This window comes from Monodelphis domestica, chromosome 7, assembly GCF_027887165.1.
Source record: "Monodelphis domestica isolate mMonDom1 chromosome 7, mMonDom1.pri, whole genome shotgun sequence".
In the NCBI taxonomy this organism is placed as follows: Eukaryota; Metazoa; Chordata; class Mammalia; order Didelphimorphia; family Didelphidae; genus Monodelphis; species Monodelphis domestica.
Window position 1 is genome coordinate 184,323,387 of NC_077233.1, and position 21,298 is coordinate 184,344,684.

At 42.8% G+C, this 21,298-nt stretch overlaps 2 protein-coding genes across 7 annotated transcripts in view; one reads left to right on the forward strand and one right to left on the reverse strand.

Annotated features, from left to right (window-relative positions):
• The window catches only part of SNN (stannin), a 24,086-nt gene extending 8,189 nt beyond the window's left edge, over nucleotides 1–15,897 (forward strand). For both annotated transcript variants that reach the window (XM_056806154.1, XM_007498637.3), the window contains exon 2: nucleotides 12,392–15,897. In XM_056806154.1, the coding sequence (XP_056662132.1) occupies nucleotides 12,392–12,438 (47 nt within the window). In that variant the 3' untranslated portion in view covers nucleotides 12,439–15,897. The remainder of the gene's footprint in view (nucleotides 1–12,391) is intronic.
• Nucleotides 15,824–21,298, reverse strand: part of TXNDC11 (thioredoxin domain containing 11) — a 66,689-nt gene continuing 61,214 nt past the window's right edge. For all 5 annotated transcript variants that reach the window (XM_056806151.1, XM_001375880.5, XM_007498629.3 and 2 more), the window contains 2 exons: nucleotides 20,191–20,271; nucleotides 15,824–16,565 (listed from right to left, as the gene is read on the reverse strand). In XM_056806151.1, coding sequence (XP_056662129.1) covers nucleotides 15,938–16,565; nucleotides 20,191–20,271 — 709 coding nt within the window. In that variant the 3' untranslated portion in view covers nucleotides 15,824–15,937. The remainder of the gene's footprint in view (nucleotides 16,566–20,190; nucleotides 20,272–21,298) is intronic.

Below are 21,298 nucleotides of genomic sequence, written 5' to 3' on the forward strand. Positions count from 1 at the left end.
AAGATTGCTCCTACCTAGCCCGAACCCCCAGGTCAGACTGAAGACTGATGGGAATGATGGCTGGGACAGTCCTGTCTCTGAGGCGGACTTCCTCCCTCATCAGCCTTTCAGGGCCATCCCGCCTCCCCGCATGGCCGCAGCAGGTCACGTTTTCAGGGACAAACCCCCACTGCCTTTTACGGTGTCCCACGTTCTCGGCTGTGCATCCGCTCCTGCTGGGCTTGCCAGCCTTTTCTGAAGCCAGCTTGCTGGTCCTGCCTTACGGATCCACAAGCTTAAAGAATGTCTTTACTCTCATTCATTCTCGTGGATTGCTTTGGATGCATTTGAAAACATTTGAAGAGGAGTCCCCAGGCTTCGCAAAGGCAGGAGGTGTGCTTGGCCGGACTGGGCTGCTCCAGCTTGTCGCACACACGGGTCGGGACAGAGCTTTCAGCAGTGCCCCTTCCAGCCTCCTGCAGCACAGCCAGGGCTCCTTTCCTGTCCTCCAGACGCGGGGCAGCTGAGAGAACAGATTGGTCCTGCCCGTTAGAGCCCCCCCCCCCCCCCAAGCCATCTAAGCTGCCACGGCGGGCCCGAAGGCCTCCTCTGCCTTCCTCCCCAGGGCCCGCTCCTTGGAGGAGCCCCACTCTCAGCTGCTTTTGCTGGGGACACGGAAGACGCTGCTTTAACTGGAGGCGGGTTTGGCCAGGTTTTCCCCTGTCCTCTCGGATCTTACTTCCATTGTTTGATTTCCCATTTCCTGCCAGCTCTGGGACGGATGCTTGATTTCCCTCCGCTCCTGCCTCCCAAAGAGAAGCAGGCTGCTATTTAGCTGGCTTCTCTTTCCACGGGGCGCGGAGTGTGCCCTGCCTGCTCTTAAAGGCAGAGCCTGGCCTGGCTCTTGTGAGCCCCGCAGAGGAAAGAAAGGCTGGGGCCGCGATGGGCTCCATGAAGCGGGAAGGGGTCGTCTGAGAGGAAGCGAGGGCGAGGGACTTGGGTTAGACACTAGGAAGAGTGTTCTGTGCGCATTAGCAGAAAACGGTTCTCTGTAGTTTGATGGTAGCACTACCCAGACAGACAGACAGACAGACAGACAGACAGAGGGGGTGGGAGAGAAAGAGCAGGGGGGGGGGAGAGGGACAGAGGGAGAGAGAGGGAGAGAGACAGAGACAGAGACAGAGGGGGGGGAAGAGGGACAGAGAGAGAGACAGGGGGGGAAAAGAGAGACAGAGAGAGACAGGGGGGGAAGAGAGAGACAGACAGAGGGGGGAAAAGAGAGACAGAGAGAGACAGACAGAGACAGAGGGGGGAAAAGAGGGACAGAGAGAGACAGGGGGGGAAGAGAGAGACAGAGAGAGACAGAGGGGGGAAAAGAGGGACAGAGAGAGAGAGAGAGACAGGGGGAAAAGAGGGACAGAGAGAGAGACAGAGACGGGGGGGAAAAGAGGGACAGAGAGAGAGACAGAGACAGAGGGGGGGAAGAGGGACAGAGAGAGAGGGAGAGAGAGAGAGACAGGGGGGGAAAAGAGAGACAGAGAGAGACAGACAGAGACAGAGGGGGGAAAAGAGGGACAGAGAGAGACAGGGGGGGAAGAGAGAGACAGAGAGAGACAGAGGGGGGAAAAGAGGGACAGAGAGAGACAGAGAGAGAGAGAGAGACAGGGGGAAAAGAGGGACAGAGAGAGAGACAGACGGGGGGGAAAAGAGGGACAGAGAGAGAGACAGAGACAGAGGGGGGGAAGAGGGACAGAGAGAGAGGGAGAGAGAGAGAGACAGGGGGAAAAGAGGGACAGAGAGACAGAGGGAGAGAGACAGAGGGGGGGAAAGAGGGACAGAGACAGAGAGAGAGAGAGGAGAAAGAAAGAGAGAGACAGAGGTGGGGAAGAGAGAGAGAGACTGAGAGAGACAGAGAGAAAGGGGGGAAAAGAGGGACAAAGAGAGAGATAGAGGGACAGAGAGAGAGAGAGATGCACATCTTCTAGTGTTCCTCATGCCACGGTTCCAAAACACCTACTGTTTAACTGGAAACCATTCTAGATCCAGAGCTGTGGAAGTGAGGCTTTGGAGAGGTGGTCAGAGGTGACCTAAGCAAAGTAGTGAGATGGGTTCTGAGCCCCAGCTGGCATTCAGCCAATGACTGGCTGTACATCTCAGTTTCTAGACCCAGCTGCCATCTGGCCTGTAGAAGCAGAGATTCCTAATGGGATTCCCAAGGAGAATTTCCTGACTTTCCTTATTCACAGATGAGCAAAGACAGATCTGCTGAAAGTTGTTTTCTATCGTCTTCATGATCCAAGTGAAATCTGGCCTCATCACTCACTAAACAAGTATTTCTTTTTAAAATATATTTTTATTTATTTCATTATTTCCCACCAACATATAAATTTTTAATACTCCTTTATTTTTTCAGTTACACATAAGAATAATTTTTGACAACTGTTTTCTGACATTTAAGGATTCAGATTTTTCTCCCTCTCCTTTTCCTTCCTTGAGGCAGTAAATGATCCAATACAGGTTATACCAGTGCTTTCATGAAATTCATATTTCTATATGGCTCATGTTATGATACAAGGCACATATCACACGAACAATAAAAATTCCTCTCCCCTTCCTTGAGAAGGCAAGCAAAGTCACACAAAACTTATTTCCATATTAGCCACTTTGCAAAGGAAATCAGGTTAAAAAGCCAAGACAAAGAAAGTTTAAAAAGTATGCTTTAATCTTCATTCAGAGTTGATCAGTTCTCTGGAGGTGGATAGTATCTTTCATGATGGTTCCTTTAGATTTGTCTTGGGTCATTGTCTTGATCAGAGTAGCTAAGGCTCTCTTACAGTGTTGCTATCATATATATAGTGTTCTTCTGTTTCTGCTTATTTGGCTTATATGGGTTTATAAGTCTTCCCAGGATTTTTTTGAAACCGTCCTGCTCATTTCTTATGGCACCGTAGTATTCCATCACATCCCCTTGATTTCTAATTGTTTGCCGCCATAAAAATAGCTGCCCTAAATATTTTTTGTCTGAAAAGGTCTCTTTTCTTTTTTCTTTGATTTTTTTGGATGGGTCAACGGTTTTACAAAACCCGCATTTTACAGCCCTTTGGGCATAGTTCCAAATTGTTCTCCAGAATGGTTCAACTAGTTTACAACTCTTCCAACAATGCGTTAGTGTTCTATTTTTTCCACATGCCTGCCAGCATTTGTCATTTTCCTTTTCCGTCATGTTAGCCAGTCTGATGGGTGGAAGATGGTTTCTCAGAGTTATTTTTCATTCACGTTTCTCTAATCTGTAGTGATGTAGAGCATTTTTATGTGATTATTGATAACTTTGATTTCTTCTTTTAAAAACTGCTTTCAGCAAGCATTTATTAAGAGATTCCTCGGTCCCTAGCAGAAGGATGCCAAGAAAGGCAAAAAAAAATTGCCCCATTCATCTTTTCATTCCCAGCTCTTTTGGCCTTTTCTTAGTCCTTATCTTTTTTATTTTTTTATTTTATCTCTCTTAGTCCTTCCTCTTTTCCCTGTCGGTGCCTTTCAAACCTTTGACAGTGACTATTCTTCATTGGTTTTCCTGACACTGCTCTCTTGATGTTCCTGCTCCCTCTCAGCCTCCTTTGCTACATCACCTTCTCCAAGCTGTAATCCCTAAGGCCCTCGTCTAGGCTCTCCCATCTTGTATTTATACCTTCTTTCTGACTTCCTCGGCCCCCACGGGTTCCGTTAACCCCCATCGCCTACCCCTTGCCGCTCTTCTGCCTCTGAACCAATACTTAGTAGACACAAAGACAGAAAGTAAGGTTTTTGCTGTTTTTTTTTTCATTAAAAAATAGGAGGGCAGAGACCCTGCGTTATTAACCATTGTTGTTCACCCTGTATTATTTCCTCCTGGAGCAGTAAGTCATTAATAAGCGTTCGGCGGAACCGTGCCATCCTGTCCTTTTTTTGTTCTTGAACAGTTCAAATATTTTATTAATGCCTTTTTTTTAAAGCCACATTCTCTTCCAGATTTACTCTCCCTCCCCCAATGGCTGCAAGGTTAAGGTTCACACAAGTGAAGCAAGATTGACTTTTATCTGGTAACATCCAGTTCCCACACTTGCACAGTTCTCTTCTGACAAGAGGAAGCGCGTTCCCTGGGCCAAAAGCGATCATTTCATTTGCTCTGCATTGGGCTGTCTTTTCGTGGTGTTTCCTAGGAGTGCAGTCTTCCCATGTAGATGTTCTGCTGCCTGCGTTTGCTTTACCCCGAGTCGCTCCGTGGAGATCTTCCGAGGCTTCTCTGAGTTCATCATTTCCTGTTGTGTCTTTCCGGCAGGTGCCTTGGCTTATTCAGCCATCCCCATCTCTGCCAGCAGCTCCTTTGGTCTGGATTTTTTTAAACCCCCCAAAAGTGCTGATGTGACTATATTAGGTATATGGGAACTCTTTTCTCTCTCCTTGAGATATAGGAAGCCCAGCAGTGGGGGAAGGATCTGGTCACTTTTTTCAGGTAATTACAAATTGTTTTGCAGGATGGTTGGAACGGTTCTTTCTTTTTTTTTTACGTATTAAATTAAAATTATAAATTTTTATAATTATATATATATAATTTATAAAATTATAAATTTTTAAAGTATTAAATTAAGTAAAATTTTTAAAGTATATTATTTTTAAGTATTTTATTTTTTAAAGTATCAAGTATTAATTTTATTTAATTAGATGATTTAGAATATTTTCCCATGGTTCAAGACTCATGTTCTTTCCCTCCCCTCCCCCTAATTCCTTCCCGTATGTCCACTGGGCTTAACATGTGTCATTGATCAAGACCCATTGGAACTGTTCTCTTAAGGGGTTTCTCTGTAGGGGCTGAGTGGTGTGCCTTGGGTGACTTCAGGATGTCCGCAGGGGATGAGTGTTGGTGCTGGGGAACCCTGAGGAAGCATAGAAGGAATACTGTTGTCAATGTTTTCTTTCAACCCAAATCTTAGTTGGGGGAAAAAGCCCAACAAATATGTTACAGCAAGATTGTATGGAGAATAAGGAAGTTTGTCCTCTGTCTCCCACCCTTTCTCCCTCTTTCCTTTTAGTGCACTTGGTGGATGAATGGCCAGGCCTAGAGTCAGGAATTCATCTTCTTGAGTTCAAGTCTGGTCTCAGATTCTTGCCATCCGTGGGCAAGTCACTTAACCCTATTTGCCTCAGTTTCCTCATTTGTCAAATGAGGTGGAGAAGAAAATAACAAACCTCATCAGTGTCTTTGCCATTTGGGGTTTTCTTGGCAAAGATACCATAGTGGTCTGCCATTTCCCTCTCCAGCTTATTTTACAGAGGAGGAAACTGAGGCAAACAGAGTTAAGTGACTTGTTCAGGGTCACACAGCTAGTAAGTGTCTGAGACTGGATTTGAACTTAGGAAGAGGAATCTTCCAGACTCCAAACTTGGCGTTCTGTCTGCCTAAGCTCTTCTAATCTCCTTCCTCAAAAGGCTTTCTGAAAAGCAGTGTTTCTCTTCTTTCCTGGGTCCTACTTCCCAGTTGGGATGAAGAAACTGCTCCTCATGAGTCCCTTCTCACCTCTCCCCATCCCCGGGAGAGAGGAACGAGGTCCAAGCAGTCTGTAAATCTCTCACATGACACAAGCCTCCAGGGAAAAACAAAGGATGATAGCCCTGCCCAGCTGGAACTGTCAACCATAAAGGTAGAGGAGCCTCCTTTTTAGATCTTAGAGAAAACAGATTTTGTGGTATGAAGAGATGACGTTGGACTCCTGGGCTTGCAACTAGCAGATCCCACCAGGCTAAAGGGCTTTGAGTACATGCTAGAGACCATCGTGTGAGGAAATGGCCCAGTGACACTGGGAATGCAGCATCAGAAGCCTGGGTGCCCTTTGGGTCTTCAGGGGTTTTTGGCTGCACAGATCAATGAACTGGGCGTTATGTAGAGTCATGAATCAGTTGTGATCAGAATTGTGAGGGAGCCCCCGCCAGAGAGAATGTTGCCCCTCCCACATGACCCGACACCCTCGCATTGTGTCCATAAGTCTGGAGTTCCTCTCTGCAGTGGCTCTTCTGAGCAGTTCAGTGCTGACACTTGTAGGAAACAGCTCCCCAGACCCAGAGGCGTTTTCTGTGGCTTGTCCTTCTTCTCTTTGGCTTTTTGACATCATCTTCCTTCAGTTTCTGGGACACAGTCTTCCCTCCTAGTCTTCTTTCCTGTCTGTGCCTCAGTTGTTTTTTTTGCTGAACCATTTTCCATGTCCTGATCCATAGTCATGGGTCCCCTAAAAGCTTTTCTTAGCCTTTTTCCTTGAACTCCGTCTCCCAACTTCAGGCATTTTATTTTATTATTTATTTTTTAAAATCCTTGCCATCCACCTTAGAATCAATTCTACATATTGGTTCCAAGGCCGAAGAGTGGTAAGGACTAGGCCATGGGAGTTAAGTGACTTGCCCAGGGTCACACAGCTAGGAAATGTCTGAGGTCAGATTTGAATCCAGGACCTCCCATCTCTAGGCCTGGCTCTCAATCCACTGAGCCACCCAGCTGCCCCCTAAATGTTATTAATAATAATAATAATAGCATGACAGTAATTTGTTTCAGGACTATTCAGGTTTGAACCTTATTTTTAGTTCAGCTCCCCCCCCCCCCCTCCCCACACCACAGGAAGCTTTATCCAGTCACTTAGCTGCCCCCAAGACTGATTCATTGAGTCCTTCCTTCCTTCCTTCCATCCTCCCTCCCTCCCTCTCTCTTTCTTTCTTTTTCTCTTTCCTTCCACCTCAGTATCAATGCTGTGTATTGGTTCTAATGCAGAAGAGTGATAAGAGCTAGGCAATGGGAGGGGGAGGGGTTAAGTGACTTGCCCAGGGTCACCCAGCTGGGAAGTGTCTGAGGCCAGATTTGACCTCCTGTCTCTAGGTTGGCTCTCAATCCACTGGACTACCCAGCTGCTCCCCTCCGCTTCCCCCCCCCCCCCACCCCCCCTGGCATTTTAACTGGTTGTTCCCAAGGCCTAGAACTCTACCTCTTGCTTCTGGCTTCCTTCAAGTCTTCACTAAAGTCTCACCTTCTTCAAGAAGCCTTTCTTTCCCTGCCTTCTTAGTGCCTTCCCTCCAAGATTCATCATTTTGTTCAGTCATTTGCCAGCTGTTTCTGATACTTCCTGATCCCATCTGGGGTTTTCTTGGCAGAGATACTGGAGTGTTTTGCCCTTTCCTTCTCCAGCTCATTTCACAGATGAGAAAACTGAGGCAAATGGGGTTAAGTGCCTTGCCCAAAGTCACATAGCTAGTGTCTGAGGCCAGATTTGAACTCAAGAAGATGAGTCTTCCCAGTTCCAAGCTGCTCTTGTATCTTTCCATATCTGTTTACAAATTGCATTTCTTCCTTTTTTACCCCCTCCTATAGAATATAGGCTTTTTGACAGCAGTGACTCTCCCACAGACACACACACACTGCCTAGTGCTGTGGCTTCTGCTCTCTTGATACTTCAGAGCTCATCAAATTGTCTTGGTAGAGAGTATCTACTCTGAAATGACTAAGTCTTTCAAGTATTGATGAAGAAAATGATAAATCCCCCCCTTTATCCCTTGTTCAAGAACTCCACAGGGACGTTCTGCCTTGTATCTCATCAGAATCTGTTTTTTCTTAAACTTCATGGATTCTATATCTTATGAGTAAGTTTTGTTGTTGTATTGGGATGATGGTATATCTTATAATTATATATTACACTATATATTTTATATAGAATAGAATAATATAGAATAAAATAGTTCCTTTTGACTTGAAGAATTAAGTTGGGATTTTATTTTTATTTTTTATTTACTTATGTTTTTTAAGTTGGGTTTTTAGAGAAGGCTTAGAGACGCTTGTTAGCATCTCCTCAGAAGCGGTGAGTGCAGCTCAGCACTCCCAGAACTCGTTTCGCCTCGGAATCCTGGGCTTGAAATATCCAGAGAGAACTCAGCAGTGCTCAAGGAGGGAAGGATGGCCTATTCCCCATGATAAAAAGGGGTCAAGGACATGTTAGAGCAAAACGGAGGAAAGGAAGCCTTTTAGAAGCCTACAGTGAGACAACCACCGAGTCTGCCTACTTCCAAAATTAGGTGTCTCTACTGTCGTTCAGATCCCTGGCGTCAGCACTTTTTCTTGCCTACATACTTCCCTCTATTGCTTCTAAGCTGACATAAAGCTTTTAGGAAGGACCCCGCTTTGGGTTTCTGTGTGAGCACATCCAGTGTAGCGACAGTCTCTTTTGAAAACTTTTTTTCCATTTTATCCAGTGTCTTAAATGGAGGGAATGCTTTAAAGATGGCGTTCAGATTCTCTCTGGTCATGGGGAAATGGAAGGCCTAAAGGAAAAGCAGACCGCTACCCTCCCCCCGGCCCCCTCCGTAGTCCATCCTTCGTGCAGGGAGCTCCTGAAGTAGCTCTCCTAAGATGGTGTCCAAGCATGGAGTTTGCCTCTTCAGAAACCTCTCATGTTGCCCGTTGCCTCTAGGATCAAGTACCGAAGGCGCCAGCCTGCCACAGAAGGCCCTCGACGGTGTCTCGATCTCCTCCCTTTCCTGCTCGTTCTGTTCTTAGCCAAACTGCACTCTTTGATGGTCTCCAAACTTAACCTTTCGATCCTCTCTTCTACATTCCTGGAATACATAGATTTCATATATAATAATATAGATAATAAATAATATAAATAATAGAATGTAGGAGTCTATAGTCCTTTCCTTCACAATCCTGGAATACATAGATTTTATATATAATAATATAGATAATAAATAATATAAATAATAGAATGTAGGAGTCTATAGTCCTTTCCTTCACATTCCTGGAATACATAGATTTTATATATAATAATATAGATAATAAATAATATAAATAATAAAATGTAAGAGTCTATAATCCTTCCTCCACATTCCTGGAATACATAGATTTTATATATAATAATATAGATAATAAATAATATAAATAATAGAATGTAGGAGTCTATAGTCCTTTCCTTCACATTCCTGGAATACATAGATTTTATATATAATACAGATAATATAAATAATAGAATGTAGGCATCTATAATCCCTTCCTCCACATTCCTGGAATACATAGATTTTATATATAATAATATAGATAATAAATAATAGAATGTAGGAGTCTATAATCCTTCCTCCACATTCCTGGAATATATAGATTTTATATATAACATTATAAATAATAGAATGTAGAATAAAATAGTTGATGTCCTTGTTGCTTTTGACTTGAAGAGTTAAGTTGGGTTTTTATTTTTAATTTTACATATATGTGTGTGTGTGTGTGTGTGTATATATATATATATATATATATATATATATATATATGCTCTTTTTCTCATCTCTGCCTTTTGGACTTTTATTTTCTCCAAGAGTTGTTTTATTATTATTATTATTATTATTATTATTATTATTATTATTATTATTAGATGCCAACTTTCCCCATCCCCCTATCCCAGCAGTTGTTCGTACCTTCTCCCCTACATCTTCCTATGTGACTGCTGTTATTCCTTGCTTTGTCTTATGCGTACACCTGTATCTATACCGGTTTACCCTGGTAGATTGTGAGGTTCTTGAGGGCAAGACGTTTTGCATAGTGGAGGCACCCAGCGGAGAAACAGCGCTTTATACTTGGCTTCTGCTTCCAAATGCATTGTGTCACTGGATGCTTCCAACCAGCCCGTGTGTCGGGTCAGCAGTCGAGGCAGCGCGGCATCGGGGAAGAGCAGCAGACTGAATCAGGAACCCCGAGTTTGAATCAGGAATGTGACGTACGTGCTGCAGGATAGCGCGTGTCGGTCAAATTGCTGACCTACCATCTCAGGGAGGGGGGAAGGAGAGAGGGAAAGAGTTTGGAACTCAACATGTGACAAGACGAAAGTTAAAAATGCTTTGACGTGTCATTAGGAAAAAATAAAATATCTCCAAGAAAAAGAAAACCTAAGGTTTGAGCTCCCCCCTTGTCATCCTTGACGTGTCGCAGCCTCCGTTTCCCTATTTGTAAAATGAGAATAATGAATACAGACGACTTTCCTAGGGTCCTTTTGAAGAAGCCCATTGTAAGTGTGAAAGCATACTAGAAATGTGAGCCATCGCTATTCACCTGTTAGCCTGTTTCCCAGGACGAAATAGACTCAAAGCTTTGTGTCCCAGGACTACCAAACCAGGCCTTCTGACCCCAAATCCCAAGTACTCCCACTACTCTCGGCTGTCCCACTTGGTAGTACAGTATAGAACTACAATTCTGTTTTTATAGTTTTTTTCCTCGTGCAGGACTATTTAGTCATATACAGTTCATTTTTTAAGTCTTATTTTGTTTGAATATTTAAATATATTAATGAAATATATTACATTAAATAAATGTATTAAATAATTAAATTAATTAAAGATTTAAATGTTAATTATTCATTACAAATGATGACCTCAAGCTGGTCCAAGAGAACCCTTATTAGAAATGCCTTGCCAGTCAGGGTATTGACACACCAGATGAGAGTCATTGAGCCAAAGAACCCATTAGTGCTCGTGTTTTAATACGCGTAAGAAAAAAAAATCCCTAAGTGAATGTGGTTTAGACATTCCTTTCTCAGCAATCTTTTTGCCTATCTCGGGGTGGTTGTGAGGATCAGAGGGGATGCCGGATGTGACAATGGTTTGAGGAAAATACTGAATAGCTTACTAACAGCTGGGTCTTAAACAGCAACTTTTGCGCTTCAAGAAACACGTTCCCTTCCTTTTTAGGCCTGTGAGGCCAGGGACCCTCCTTTCTACTGCCACAGCCATCCCCTGGATCAGGCTCCCCTCGTTTCTTAGCTAAGCGATTCCTCCAGCCCCCAGCCTCACCCCTCCTGCCAATCCTCCAGTGATGTTTCCGAGGTACGTGGCTTCCTCCCTCTCCTGGGCACACGCTCCCCCGATCTCGTGCCTCCAGGATAAAGTCCCTGTTTGCCGTGAGAGCCTTAACCCGTCTGGGGTGAGCCCTCGTTTTCAGACTTTTCCACAGCTCCCCTTTGCACCCTGGCCCGCTTCCCCTCCTGCTAGAACATCCGAGTTCTCTCCATTCAAACCTTTCCCTCATTTCTAGCCTCCCCTTCTGGAAGTTGTGTGTGTTCCGTATTGCATAACTTTGGTGTGTGCTGGTGTTTCAGCCGCTGGAGGGGCGCTCTTTGAAAGTGGCGACTTTGTTCTTCCCTGTTATGCTCGGCGGCATTTAATGGTTGTGGATTGATTTGTACCCTTCGTGGTGGCCATTTCTCACAGGTCTAGAACAGACTTCGTTTAGTGCCCATTCAGGCTTCTGGGAGCTTTTCCCTTCCCAGTTAAAGACAAAGTGCTACGATGCATGATTGGAAACGGGCTGTTTCTATTCCTATCATGATTATAATGCTATATTATGACCATCATCTCTTACTGCAGTAAAACACAGGGAGAGGCACTGGAGCAGCATTTTTCCTTCCTCAAACCAAAGGTTCTGTGCTTGGAGGTTCATTGGCCTGCCCAGGGTCACATGATCCATTTGGGTCAGAATTTGAACTTAGCTCTACCTGTCTGAGGTCAGCTTTCTATCTGCCGCCCCACCCAGCCCGGCCAACTCAACCTCAGAAATGGTGGCTGCCCCGTTTTCCAAGGCTCCCAACAGGAAGCTGCTTTTCTCTCTGAAGTTGTCCGTCCTTGTCCCAGAATGCCACCCTCTTCCCGTCTCTCTGCCCGTTGGAGTCTGCCTTCTTCCTTCCCTTCCCTCCCATTCTGTAGTGGTCTAAGGCTGTAGGCGATCCTGTGTTAGGTCCCTTGTGCAACATGTCCTTTAAGTGCTTTGTTTTGCAAGGCTCGTGTTTCCAGGTCAGCCTGTAGGTGCCTTGTGGGCAGGGACTCTCGTACTTTTGCGTCAGGTACAGACCCTCAAATGTTTGTTGGCGGATCAGCAAAAACAAAATTTTACACGTAGCTTACACGTAGACCCAAAGCAGACATTTGACCTTCTTGATGTCCTCAAAACAAAGTTTTCTGTCAAGTAAAAGTAATCCCTGTCTCCTTTCACGGAAGCAACATGGCTGCATCCAGTCGCAGAAAACCATTGCAGCTAGTGGGTCTTTCAGAGTGCTGTTTTTAAAGTGGGAATGTTACTGGGTAGATGGAACAGCTCTGTTTCTGGTGGTAAACAGTTAGCTTCTTAAATTTTTCTCTTGTAAAACAAAAAACAAAAAATGGCATTTGGTTAAAATGGGAAACTCAGTCACTTAAGACTCGAATTTCTTTTCCAAGATGAAAAGGCAACTCATCTGACTGAGGGTCACCGGAGAGCCAAGAGCAGGAAATGGTTAAGTCCCTTAAAAGCATCCTGGCGTCCTTTTGGCCACTGTCTGGAGAGGAGCAGGACCGGTACAGCTCCGTTCACGCATCTCTTTCTCTCTTTCAGGACGTGCATCTGCAGCCAGGCCCACATTAAGTGTCCGGAAGGGGTAGGACTTGGCATTTCCGTGGCGAGCCGTCCCCCAGGAGTGACCATGTCTATTATGGACCACAGCCCCACCACCGGCGTGGTCACTGTCATCGTCATTCTCATCGCCATCGCGGCCCTGGGAGCCCTCATCCTGGGCTGCTGGTGTTACTTGCGCCTGCAGCGCATCAGCCAGTCGGAGGACGAAGAGAGCATCGTGGGGGATGGGGAAACCAAAGAACCCTTCCTGTTGGTCCAGTATTCGGCAAAGGGTCCCTGCGTGGAGAGAAAAGCCAAGCTGACCCCCAATGGCCCGGAGGTCCACGGCTAAGCCGGCCCTCATGGGGACTAAGCCCGGCGTACGGCCGGCGCGGACCCTGGAGCGCAGCCGTTTGGACGCACTGCTCTCCGACAAGACGCGAGATCCCACATCATGCTCGGGGCGCGCCGGCTTTTGTCATTGCATGCGCTGAGAGCCGCGCCCCGAACCTGGACTCCTCGGCCCGCGAGCCGGCCGGCCTCTCCGGCGGTGCTGTCCGTTGCAGGCAATGGACGGCCCGGGCCCTGCTGGCGTAATGGAATCGGAGCGTTTTTGTTACTTGAATGTCTAGCTGAGCCTGTTTTTGATGGAGCTACTACTGTAATGTGAACTAGCAAACTGTGAACTGTACATAGGCCCCAGAAGCACTCGGGCTTGTGTCTCTCTAAAGTAAGAGAGCACGCGAGGCTGCTGGTCTGAAGAGACCGTACCAGCCCAGTCGCTAGGAAAGAGGGTCCCAGGTGTAAATATGTAAAGCGCCGTTTTTGCGTCCCGCGCAGACTCTAGGACACGAGGGATGACGCTTCTAAGAATGGGGCTCCTATTGCGGGAAGCGCGAGGCCGCAGAAAGAACCGCTGAGAGGAGGATTAGGCCGTTCCCTAGCAATAGAGTCCCGTTCCTTGTATGTACAGTCATTGCAAGGACGCTGCTGTATCCTCTGGGAGCCGGTGAAGGATGCGCCTGCCCGAGGACAGTCCGGAAGGTTGCCAGGCTACTTTATAGCAGCAGAGCAGTTTTTCCTGTGTTCTTAATGCATGTCAAAAGAATAGAAACGTCTCTTCCCTTACGGCTGGCATACTTTAGTGCTAGCTTGCTGTAACAGCTATGATGTACACATGAACACGTTATCAAGTCTGCTTAAGTCCAAACGAACCCAAGTGTCCCAGCAGAGACAGCAACAGACTATTTCCTGCTATTTCATGTTTTCTAAACCAGAAGGCAATGGCAAAAGAGGCTCGAGGAAGGCCGTTTCTAGAAGGTTTTGTTTCTAGAAACAAAATTTCTAGTTATTCTCTATAGGTATTGGATTATTACCTTCCTCAGCAAATCAGTATAAGCATGACTGGAATTCTCTCATCAGGCCTCAAAAATATTCCGCAAGCATGTGGTAAGCTAGAGGCAAGCAAGCATTTTAGCGGTCATTCAGAAACCCCTTCTGTGTGTGTATGTATGCAGTTTCATGCTTCCCAGTACTGTCAGGAGAACTAACCAGGTTTAGGAAGGAAGGAAGGGAGAGAAGGTAGGGAAGGAAGAGAGGAAGGAAGGGAGGGAGGAAGGAAGGAAGGGATAGAGGAAGAGAGGAAGGAAGGAAGCAAGGGAGAGAAGGTAGGAGAGAAAGAAGAAAGGAAGGAAGGGAGAGAAGGTCGGAAGAGAGGAAGGAAGGAAGAGAGAGAGGAAGGAAGAGAGGAAAGAAGGAAGGAAGAGAGGAAGGAAGGAAGGGCTTCTTCCATCTTCAGGCGAATGGCTTTCACCACAATTTAGTCAGCTTCTCACTTGAAAAAACCCTCAAGTTTTTGCCCCTTCTCTAAAGTCACTTGTTTGTACACTGGTATGAGTTTTGCATTAGAATAATATAGATCTGACAAGGCACAGGGAGTATTTGAATGTTAGTATTCCTTTAAGCATTAATGATAAAACAAAGAATAGGCGTGCCTAACCTCATTTTGGAGGAATCGGTAAAGATTAGCCAATGTGATCTCTACACAACCAACAACTAAATATGGAAGTGACCCGAGCACACAATTGTGATGGGGAAGGCTGAGTATATATATACTAAGTAAATAATATTCATGTTAAAAAACAACAACAAACTAAATGGGTTTCCATCATTGCTTCTTGTTATTAAAATTTTGTTTTGATGGGAGGGATTTAGACTTTACAGTAGCAGGGGTTCTTCCTGAACTCGTGTCATGGCAAAAAAGGCAGTCTGGCGACACCTAAGGAAGGCACCCTCCATTAGACTATTTTAAAATGCATACAATGAATACATAAGATTACAAAGGAATCTAATTTATTGAAATACAGATATTAAAATATAGCTTTTTTAAGTTCATGGGCCCCACGTTAAGAACCCCTGCTTTACAGTAAAAGCTTTATCCAGCATTTTGGGGATACCAGTCAAGTTGCAGGTAATAAAGTCACATATCATTGGAGTCCCAATTCGGGGATGCTGGAAAGTACTCTTGATTTACAGAGACAATGGTAAGTGCAAATCTCATGGCTGCTTATGGCTTAGGAAGTAAAGGGAGAACCAATTGCCAGGCCCAAGGATGAAAGGAATGGGAGGGAGGTAGAGGGGGAATGCAAGCTGAAGATGAACAAATCCTAGGATGGGCAGCCATTCACTTAATCACATCAAAAAACTTAAAAATTTCCAAAGCTTTCTACCTCTGACATCATTTTGCTCTGTAGGAAAGCAGTCCCTTGATTCAGGTAGCTAGCAGAGTAACCCAAAGGCAACTCCACATTTGCATTTTATGGAATATGCTGAGGTCATCTAACAAAATCTTTAACTGCCCTGTTTTTTAGAACCATGTCTGATCATTTTAAAAATACTGTTTATTTCTCCCAAGTTTTTAAGGAAACGTTTTTTTCCTTCATATGGTCATCAGAGAACTTAATTTTGCTTGTTTATTTTTAAAATCATACTTCTTAAAGGCAAACATTTGGTGATTAGTGGCATGACCACTTATTAGATTAAAGCCTTGTTTAAGATGGAAATATCAATAAAACTGGCCGGTAAAATGCCAGGCAAAAAGCCAGCTTTTACCATGCTTACCAATCAATATAAATATTTAGCTTCTAAAGCCTTTCAATCACTTATAAATCTGAAGATTTACTAACCTCTCAAAGCTACTCTAAATGGTTTATATCTTCCAGTTTGCTAAACAGGTGATAAGTAATGATTAGAAAACTATAGTAGGGGAAATGCTAGGTTGTTTGTTAATGTCACTTAAATATGGGCTAGTTTTTCAGATTCTTATTCTCAAGGACCTGTACTACTGTTTTGGTCTCCAACCTACCAAGTTTGTGCAATAATTATAAGGAATGTTTCCCCATTCAGTTTAAGTTGAATGATCATCCACTTTGATTTTCTAGACCACTGAGAAAAATTTTTATTTACAATGAATTTCAATAAAATTTGCATAAATTATCTTCCCAGTATACAACTGTCCCATCTGATTTTTTCATATAATCTTAAAAATCAATCTGTCCTATTTTCATTATTCTGTTCAGAAGCCATAGGAGAACTCATATTAGTGGCAAGTTTTGTGTTGTCCCGTGACTGGATTTCAGTTTCATGAGACAGTGTCTCTCGCAGAGTATTAGATTTTTCAGATTCTTCATTTTCTAATTTTCCTTCCATTGTTGCTACCAAGATTTTCAGTAAAGCGTTTTCTGTTAAAAGGTTTTCTGACGCATCTGCTAGTTCTTGAAGCTTCACTGCCATCTCCTCCAGCTCTCTGGTTTTCTGCTCATAGAGAGCTTCTAACTGCTCACTGTGGAGCTGAAGAACACTATGTTGCTTTTCCAGTGTTTGTTTTTGCTTTTGCAGTCTGTGTTTATCTCTTCTGGCATCTGAAAGTTGGGATTCCACTTGGGCTTGAGCCTGATGAAGAGTGGTGATTTCTGCTCTTAATTTATGAATCTCTTTCTCTAAGTGGGCTATGTGTCCTTTCTGTAATACTGCCTCATTCTGAAGACGTTCTTTGGTTTGGGGGTCAGCGGAGCTCCCACCGGTGGAAATGGGGTCTGAATACCGCAGAATGAACTTCAGCAGATTGGGAAGGGTGATGGCGGAGTCCTCGGGAAATTTCACACTCAAGTCCTTCCTGGCAAAGAAGAAAGTACTTTGGTTAAGAGTTGACACACACAGACCCGAGGCACCCTGTTATTCAAGGCTACTTGACCCGGGGAACTAAAGGTAAAGCTTTTCACATTGGATGCCCGCGGCTCAGATACTCCACAGCACGCCTGCTGTGCGATTAGGATACAGGCCCCAAAGTATGGTACAAGCTATCTAGCAAAGCCTGTTATTAATGATGCCCCTTAACGTTACAGTGATGGACTGGACAATTCACTGGCCCTCTTGACCAATCATGGAGTGCCCGTGTGTCAAGGCCTGAGGAGTGGGGAGTACAGTTTTAGACTGAGCTGCTACACTCCACCAGAGATTCCGAATCAGAACTGAAAAACAAAGGTTCTTGGAGAGCTGGGGAGAAAATCCTGAAACCAATTTCTCCACCTCCACCCTTAGCTCCAACAGAAAACATCACACCTCAGAATCTTCTGGCTCCAACCACACACACTAGCCAGAATTAAGTGATCTATTTATTATTTTTAAAAGTCATTAATATCCATCAATCTCATCCTCGATCCTCTTAGCAGAACAGAAAATAATGCATTTTCTAAAAGGTGTTTTAAGTAATTTTCCCAGAGGGATGGCTAGATAATGCTTCTAGAAATCTAAAAGTAAGCAACGATTAAACAAAGAAGCATTAGCCAAGGCAGCTTCGTTCGGTCTTTTAGAATTTGCTAGGTGAGCTGCTATCCAGCTCTCAGTGGGCAATAGAAAAACAAGCCAGGATGTATTAAAGCTATTCTCTTTTTAGAATGGCACATAAAGGATGCCACGCTCACAAATTTCCCTTTCCATTGAGATTTTCTACAAATTTCCAATGTAGGTTCCTTTTAGGACTTTGCCAGTCACCATTAATGATAAATATGTATTTAACTTCAGCATTGAGATTCATTAAAACACTGAAAAAGTTTTCCAAACAGTACATAAATAAAGCTTAGTTTTGGCCAAACTACTCTTTACCAAATGGCAATCACAGTTTTTAATGTCAAATGCCAACAAGCACATCATGAGACATTCAATGCATCCTGAAGAGACATCTCACAGGCGAGACCATTCCCCCTGCTGTGTGAATAAAAGACAGCTGCCTCGCTTTGCCCATTCTTTCCGGAGGAGTTGTGTGTATAAGGAACCACTCTAAATGAACTGTGTTAGGATTTGGTATGAAATCTCTTAAGACAAATGAGGTATTCACCGATCGTAGCTCTTGTAAGTGTGGGGTTAATAAATTTTTTTCTTAAAGTAGGGCATTCCTATCAACAGAAAAACTGATGTTTAGATAACTGCTAGAAGGAGAGTCAAATTCCATTTTTACTAATAGTCTAATAATCCTCCAATTGATTTTTGTAACACAAAATTACTCTTTCAAGGCGATCATAAATGAGTGTTGTTGCAAGCAAAGAATTTTTTTTAATTATCTAATGATTTTAGGGCATGTTCAGCCAAAAAAAAATTGGACAGGAGTGGTAAAGCCTAACCAACAGTAAAGATAGTTCATTTAAAAAGATTCTCTTGTTTCCCTCGGGTTGACAAACTGATCATATATCATTCTCATGCATTCCAGAAATGAGTAAACCCAGAGTGCTGGACTTGAAAACAGGATGACCTAACTTCAAATTTTGCCTTAGATACTTAGCTAATTACTTAGCTTCTCTCAGCCTCAGTTTCCTTGTATCTTAAAATGGGGTATAATAATAGCACATACTTCATAAGGTGGTTATGAGGATCAAGTGAGAAAATACAAGTTAAGTCTCTGCAAACCTTAAAATAACTTAAGATGATAGTTATCATCCTCCTCATCATCACCACAGAAAGGATTTTCAAATAGCATTAAAAAATACGATCTCCTGCCTGAGAATCATATTCATTAAGAATCAAAGGAAGGGCAGCTAGGTTGCTCAGTGGATAAAGATCCAGGTCAGGAAAGAGGAGGTCCTGGGTTCAAATCTAAACTCTGGTACTTTTTAGCTCTGTGACCCTGGACAAGTCACTTAACCCAGCTGCCTAGCCCTTACCTCTCTTCTTAGAATTAATATTCTAAGATATAAACTAAAGGTTAAAAAAAAAGAAAAAGAAAAAGCCAATCAAACTAAGGAGAGGGAAACCTTAGCAGGTGTATCCAGGATCACAAGGCATATCTGACTTACTAATGTTATTAACCCACATTCATTCTGCATTTCTTTAATGGTCCAGTTTATCATTATTAAGTTTCATGTTTTGTTTGGTTTTTTCCTTTTGGGAAAGAATTAAAAAACACATTCCATGGCCTTCATTTTAAGAAAATCATTGTGCCACACAAAACTCTTTAAGATTTTAGGTTTGCATAAGAACTTGACAGTCTTCTCACATTCAGTTTACATAGAAATTATATAACTAAAGTTTGCTATTATGTAAATATTATATTAAAAGATCTTTAGTTAAAAACCATTTAGTCTAGACTTATGGGTTTAAAACAATTCTTTCCCCAGTTTTTCTATATATTCATTTTTTCAAATAAATGTTTAGGTAGTTCCTAGTTATCTGGCAAAAACACTATGAGATCTAATCTACACAAACTACTGAAAGATTTCCCCTAAGTAATAATACCATTTTAATTCTGGGTAGATCACAATATGGAAACGCCTTGGATAGAAATGTTCTTTTCATATATTTTACCAAAAATCTCCACAGTAACTTTATGCAGACTTCATTCTGATGAGCTGAACTCTCCAGAAAGGAGTCCAAACTCAAAAGTACACAAGCAAAGCAAGGAAATGATTCTACAAAAATATGATGACTTTGCAATGTTTGAAAATATTAGCACGGGAACAGCTGCGATAACCCGTTCTGCTCCACATGAAGAGCACAGGAAATTATAACATAATGGTTCACATATGTGGGTTTCACTGGCACTTCTGGTCGAAAATAAGACCACATCTCTATTCTACAAATAAGGTGCTGCCCTATAATTTGAATCCATACCTAAGGCTACTAATTTATACTGGAATGCTTATAACTTATAAAGGCAACAGTAAGAAGAGTAAAAATAGGAGACTGCCAGCTCAACTAGTCTTTCCATGGAGCCAATACTATATTGGACATAAGCGACTACGACTTTAAGAAACGTTTTCTGCCTTTCCTCCAGACTCCCTTCCTCCCTTTCCACAGTGGAATCAAGCTGTTGCACTTAGGACCTTATTGCTATCCCCCGCAGGTCAATGTTATAAAACCATGATTAATAACTTCAATATGGAAAAGACATTTGAAAAGCTTAAGTATCTTTGGAGAAAGTTGAACTATTCAAATACAGATACATTTCGGATCCACAATTGCAGAGACCAGACATAAAATTTGCATCTTAACTTCTTATCACTGCCAGAAGTATAAACAAATGAGTTATTTTAATATCTAAATGTATGCAAACTCTCAAAAGATGAGATTATATTCAACTCTGTAGTGTTCTTTAGGTGTGTTTTACAAATACCACCATATCTATATAAAGTCACAAAAAGAATATTTATCGCTATTCATTTAGCTTCTTCAAAGAAACCCGATGCACTCAATTTTTAGACTACACTAAATAACTCACCCCCGAGTAAAATTTGAAAATCCAAAATTACCTGTTGCCTGGAAAAAACAAAATGGTAGGGAGATGGTCAACCATAAATTCCCAGGGAAGATCATTCTGACCTATATCAATCCTGTTAGTGATGAGAGAAGGGGAAACAGAATAGAAAAATAATAAAGGAACATTAAAGATAACCAAAAAAGCACCTAACATACCTTAAAAATATGGAAAATTATGAAGACTGTACCAGGTCCTTCTGAGTGAGAACACAACTAGATATAAGTTAGGCAATAATACTTTAGGGTTGCCCACTACTATTATTGTGTGCCCATAAAAAACGAATGTTTTAAGGGTCCAAAGTACCACTTAAGTATAAATTAACTTCAATTAATGCCTTCCTTATAGCTTAAAAGTAATTCACTCACTTGGTAGGATCTGGCTCAATTTTCAACACTATTAAATATCTCCAGAATAGTGTATGATCACATGATATTTTAGCAATTTAAGGAAAACTAGAAAGCAAAATCACAACAGATATGATAAATCTAAATGGGTTGGCAAAGTCCTATTTCTTTATCAGTTATTTCCAAATTCATTTTCTTGTACAGAAATTAACTTGGACCTAAAGGTAAAATATTTAACAAACATATATGTAAAGAGTTTTATAAAACTTGAGGCACTATGTAAATGTTTTCATTCAGTCATTATCAGTCACATCACTCTTTGTGACTCCATTTGGAGTTTTCTTGGCAAAGATACTGGAGTGCTCTGCCATTTCCTTCTCCACTTCAAAGGACAGATAAGGAAAGTAGAACAGGTTAAGTGACTTGCCCAGGGTCCCACAGCCAGTAAGTATCTGAGGCCAGATTTGAACTCAGAAGAGGAGTCTACCTGACCTCAGACCCGGCACTCTATCCACTGCACCACCTAGCTGCCAAGGTAGCTAGTGGTAAATGTTATCTATTACTAAAATGTTTAAATGCTTTTAAAAGTAATTAAACAGAACTGTTCTTTTTGTCCTCCATGAAAACCTCACTGATTCTTCCTTGGGGCATCTGAAAAGACTATCCTACAAACTCCGGCAGGTTCCATACCAAGCTCAGAGACTTTGTTTAAGATCTGGTGAGACGTTATACATTTTTCATTTCAGACCAGCCCTC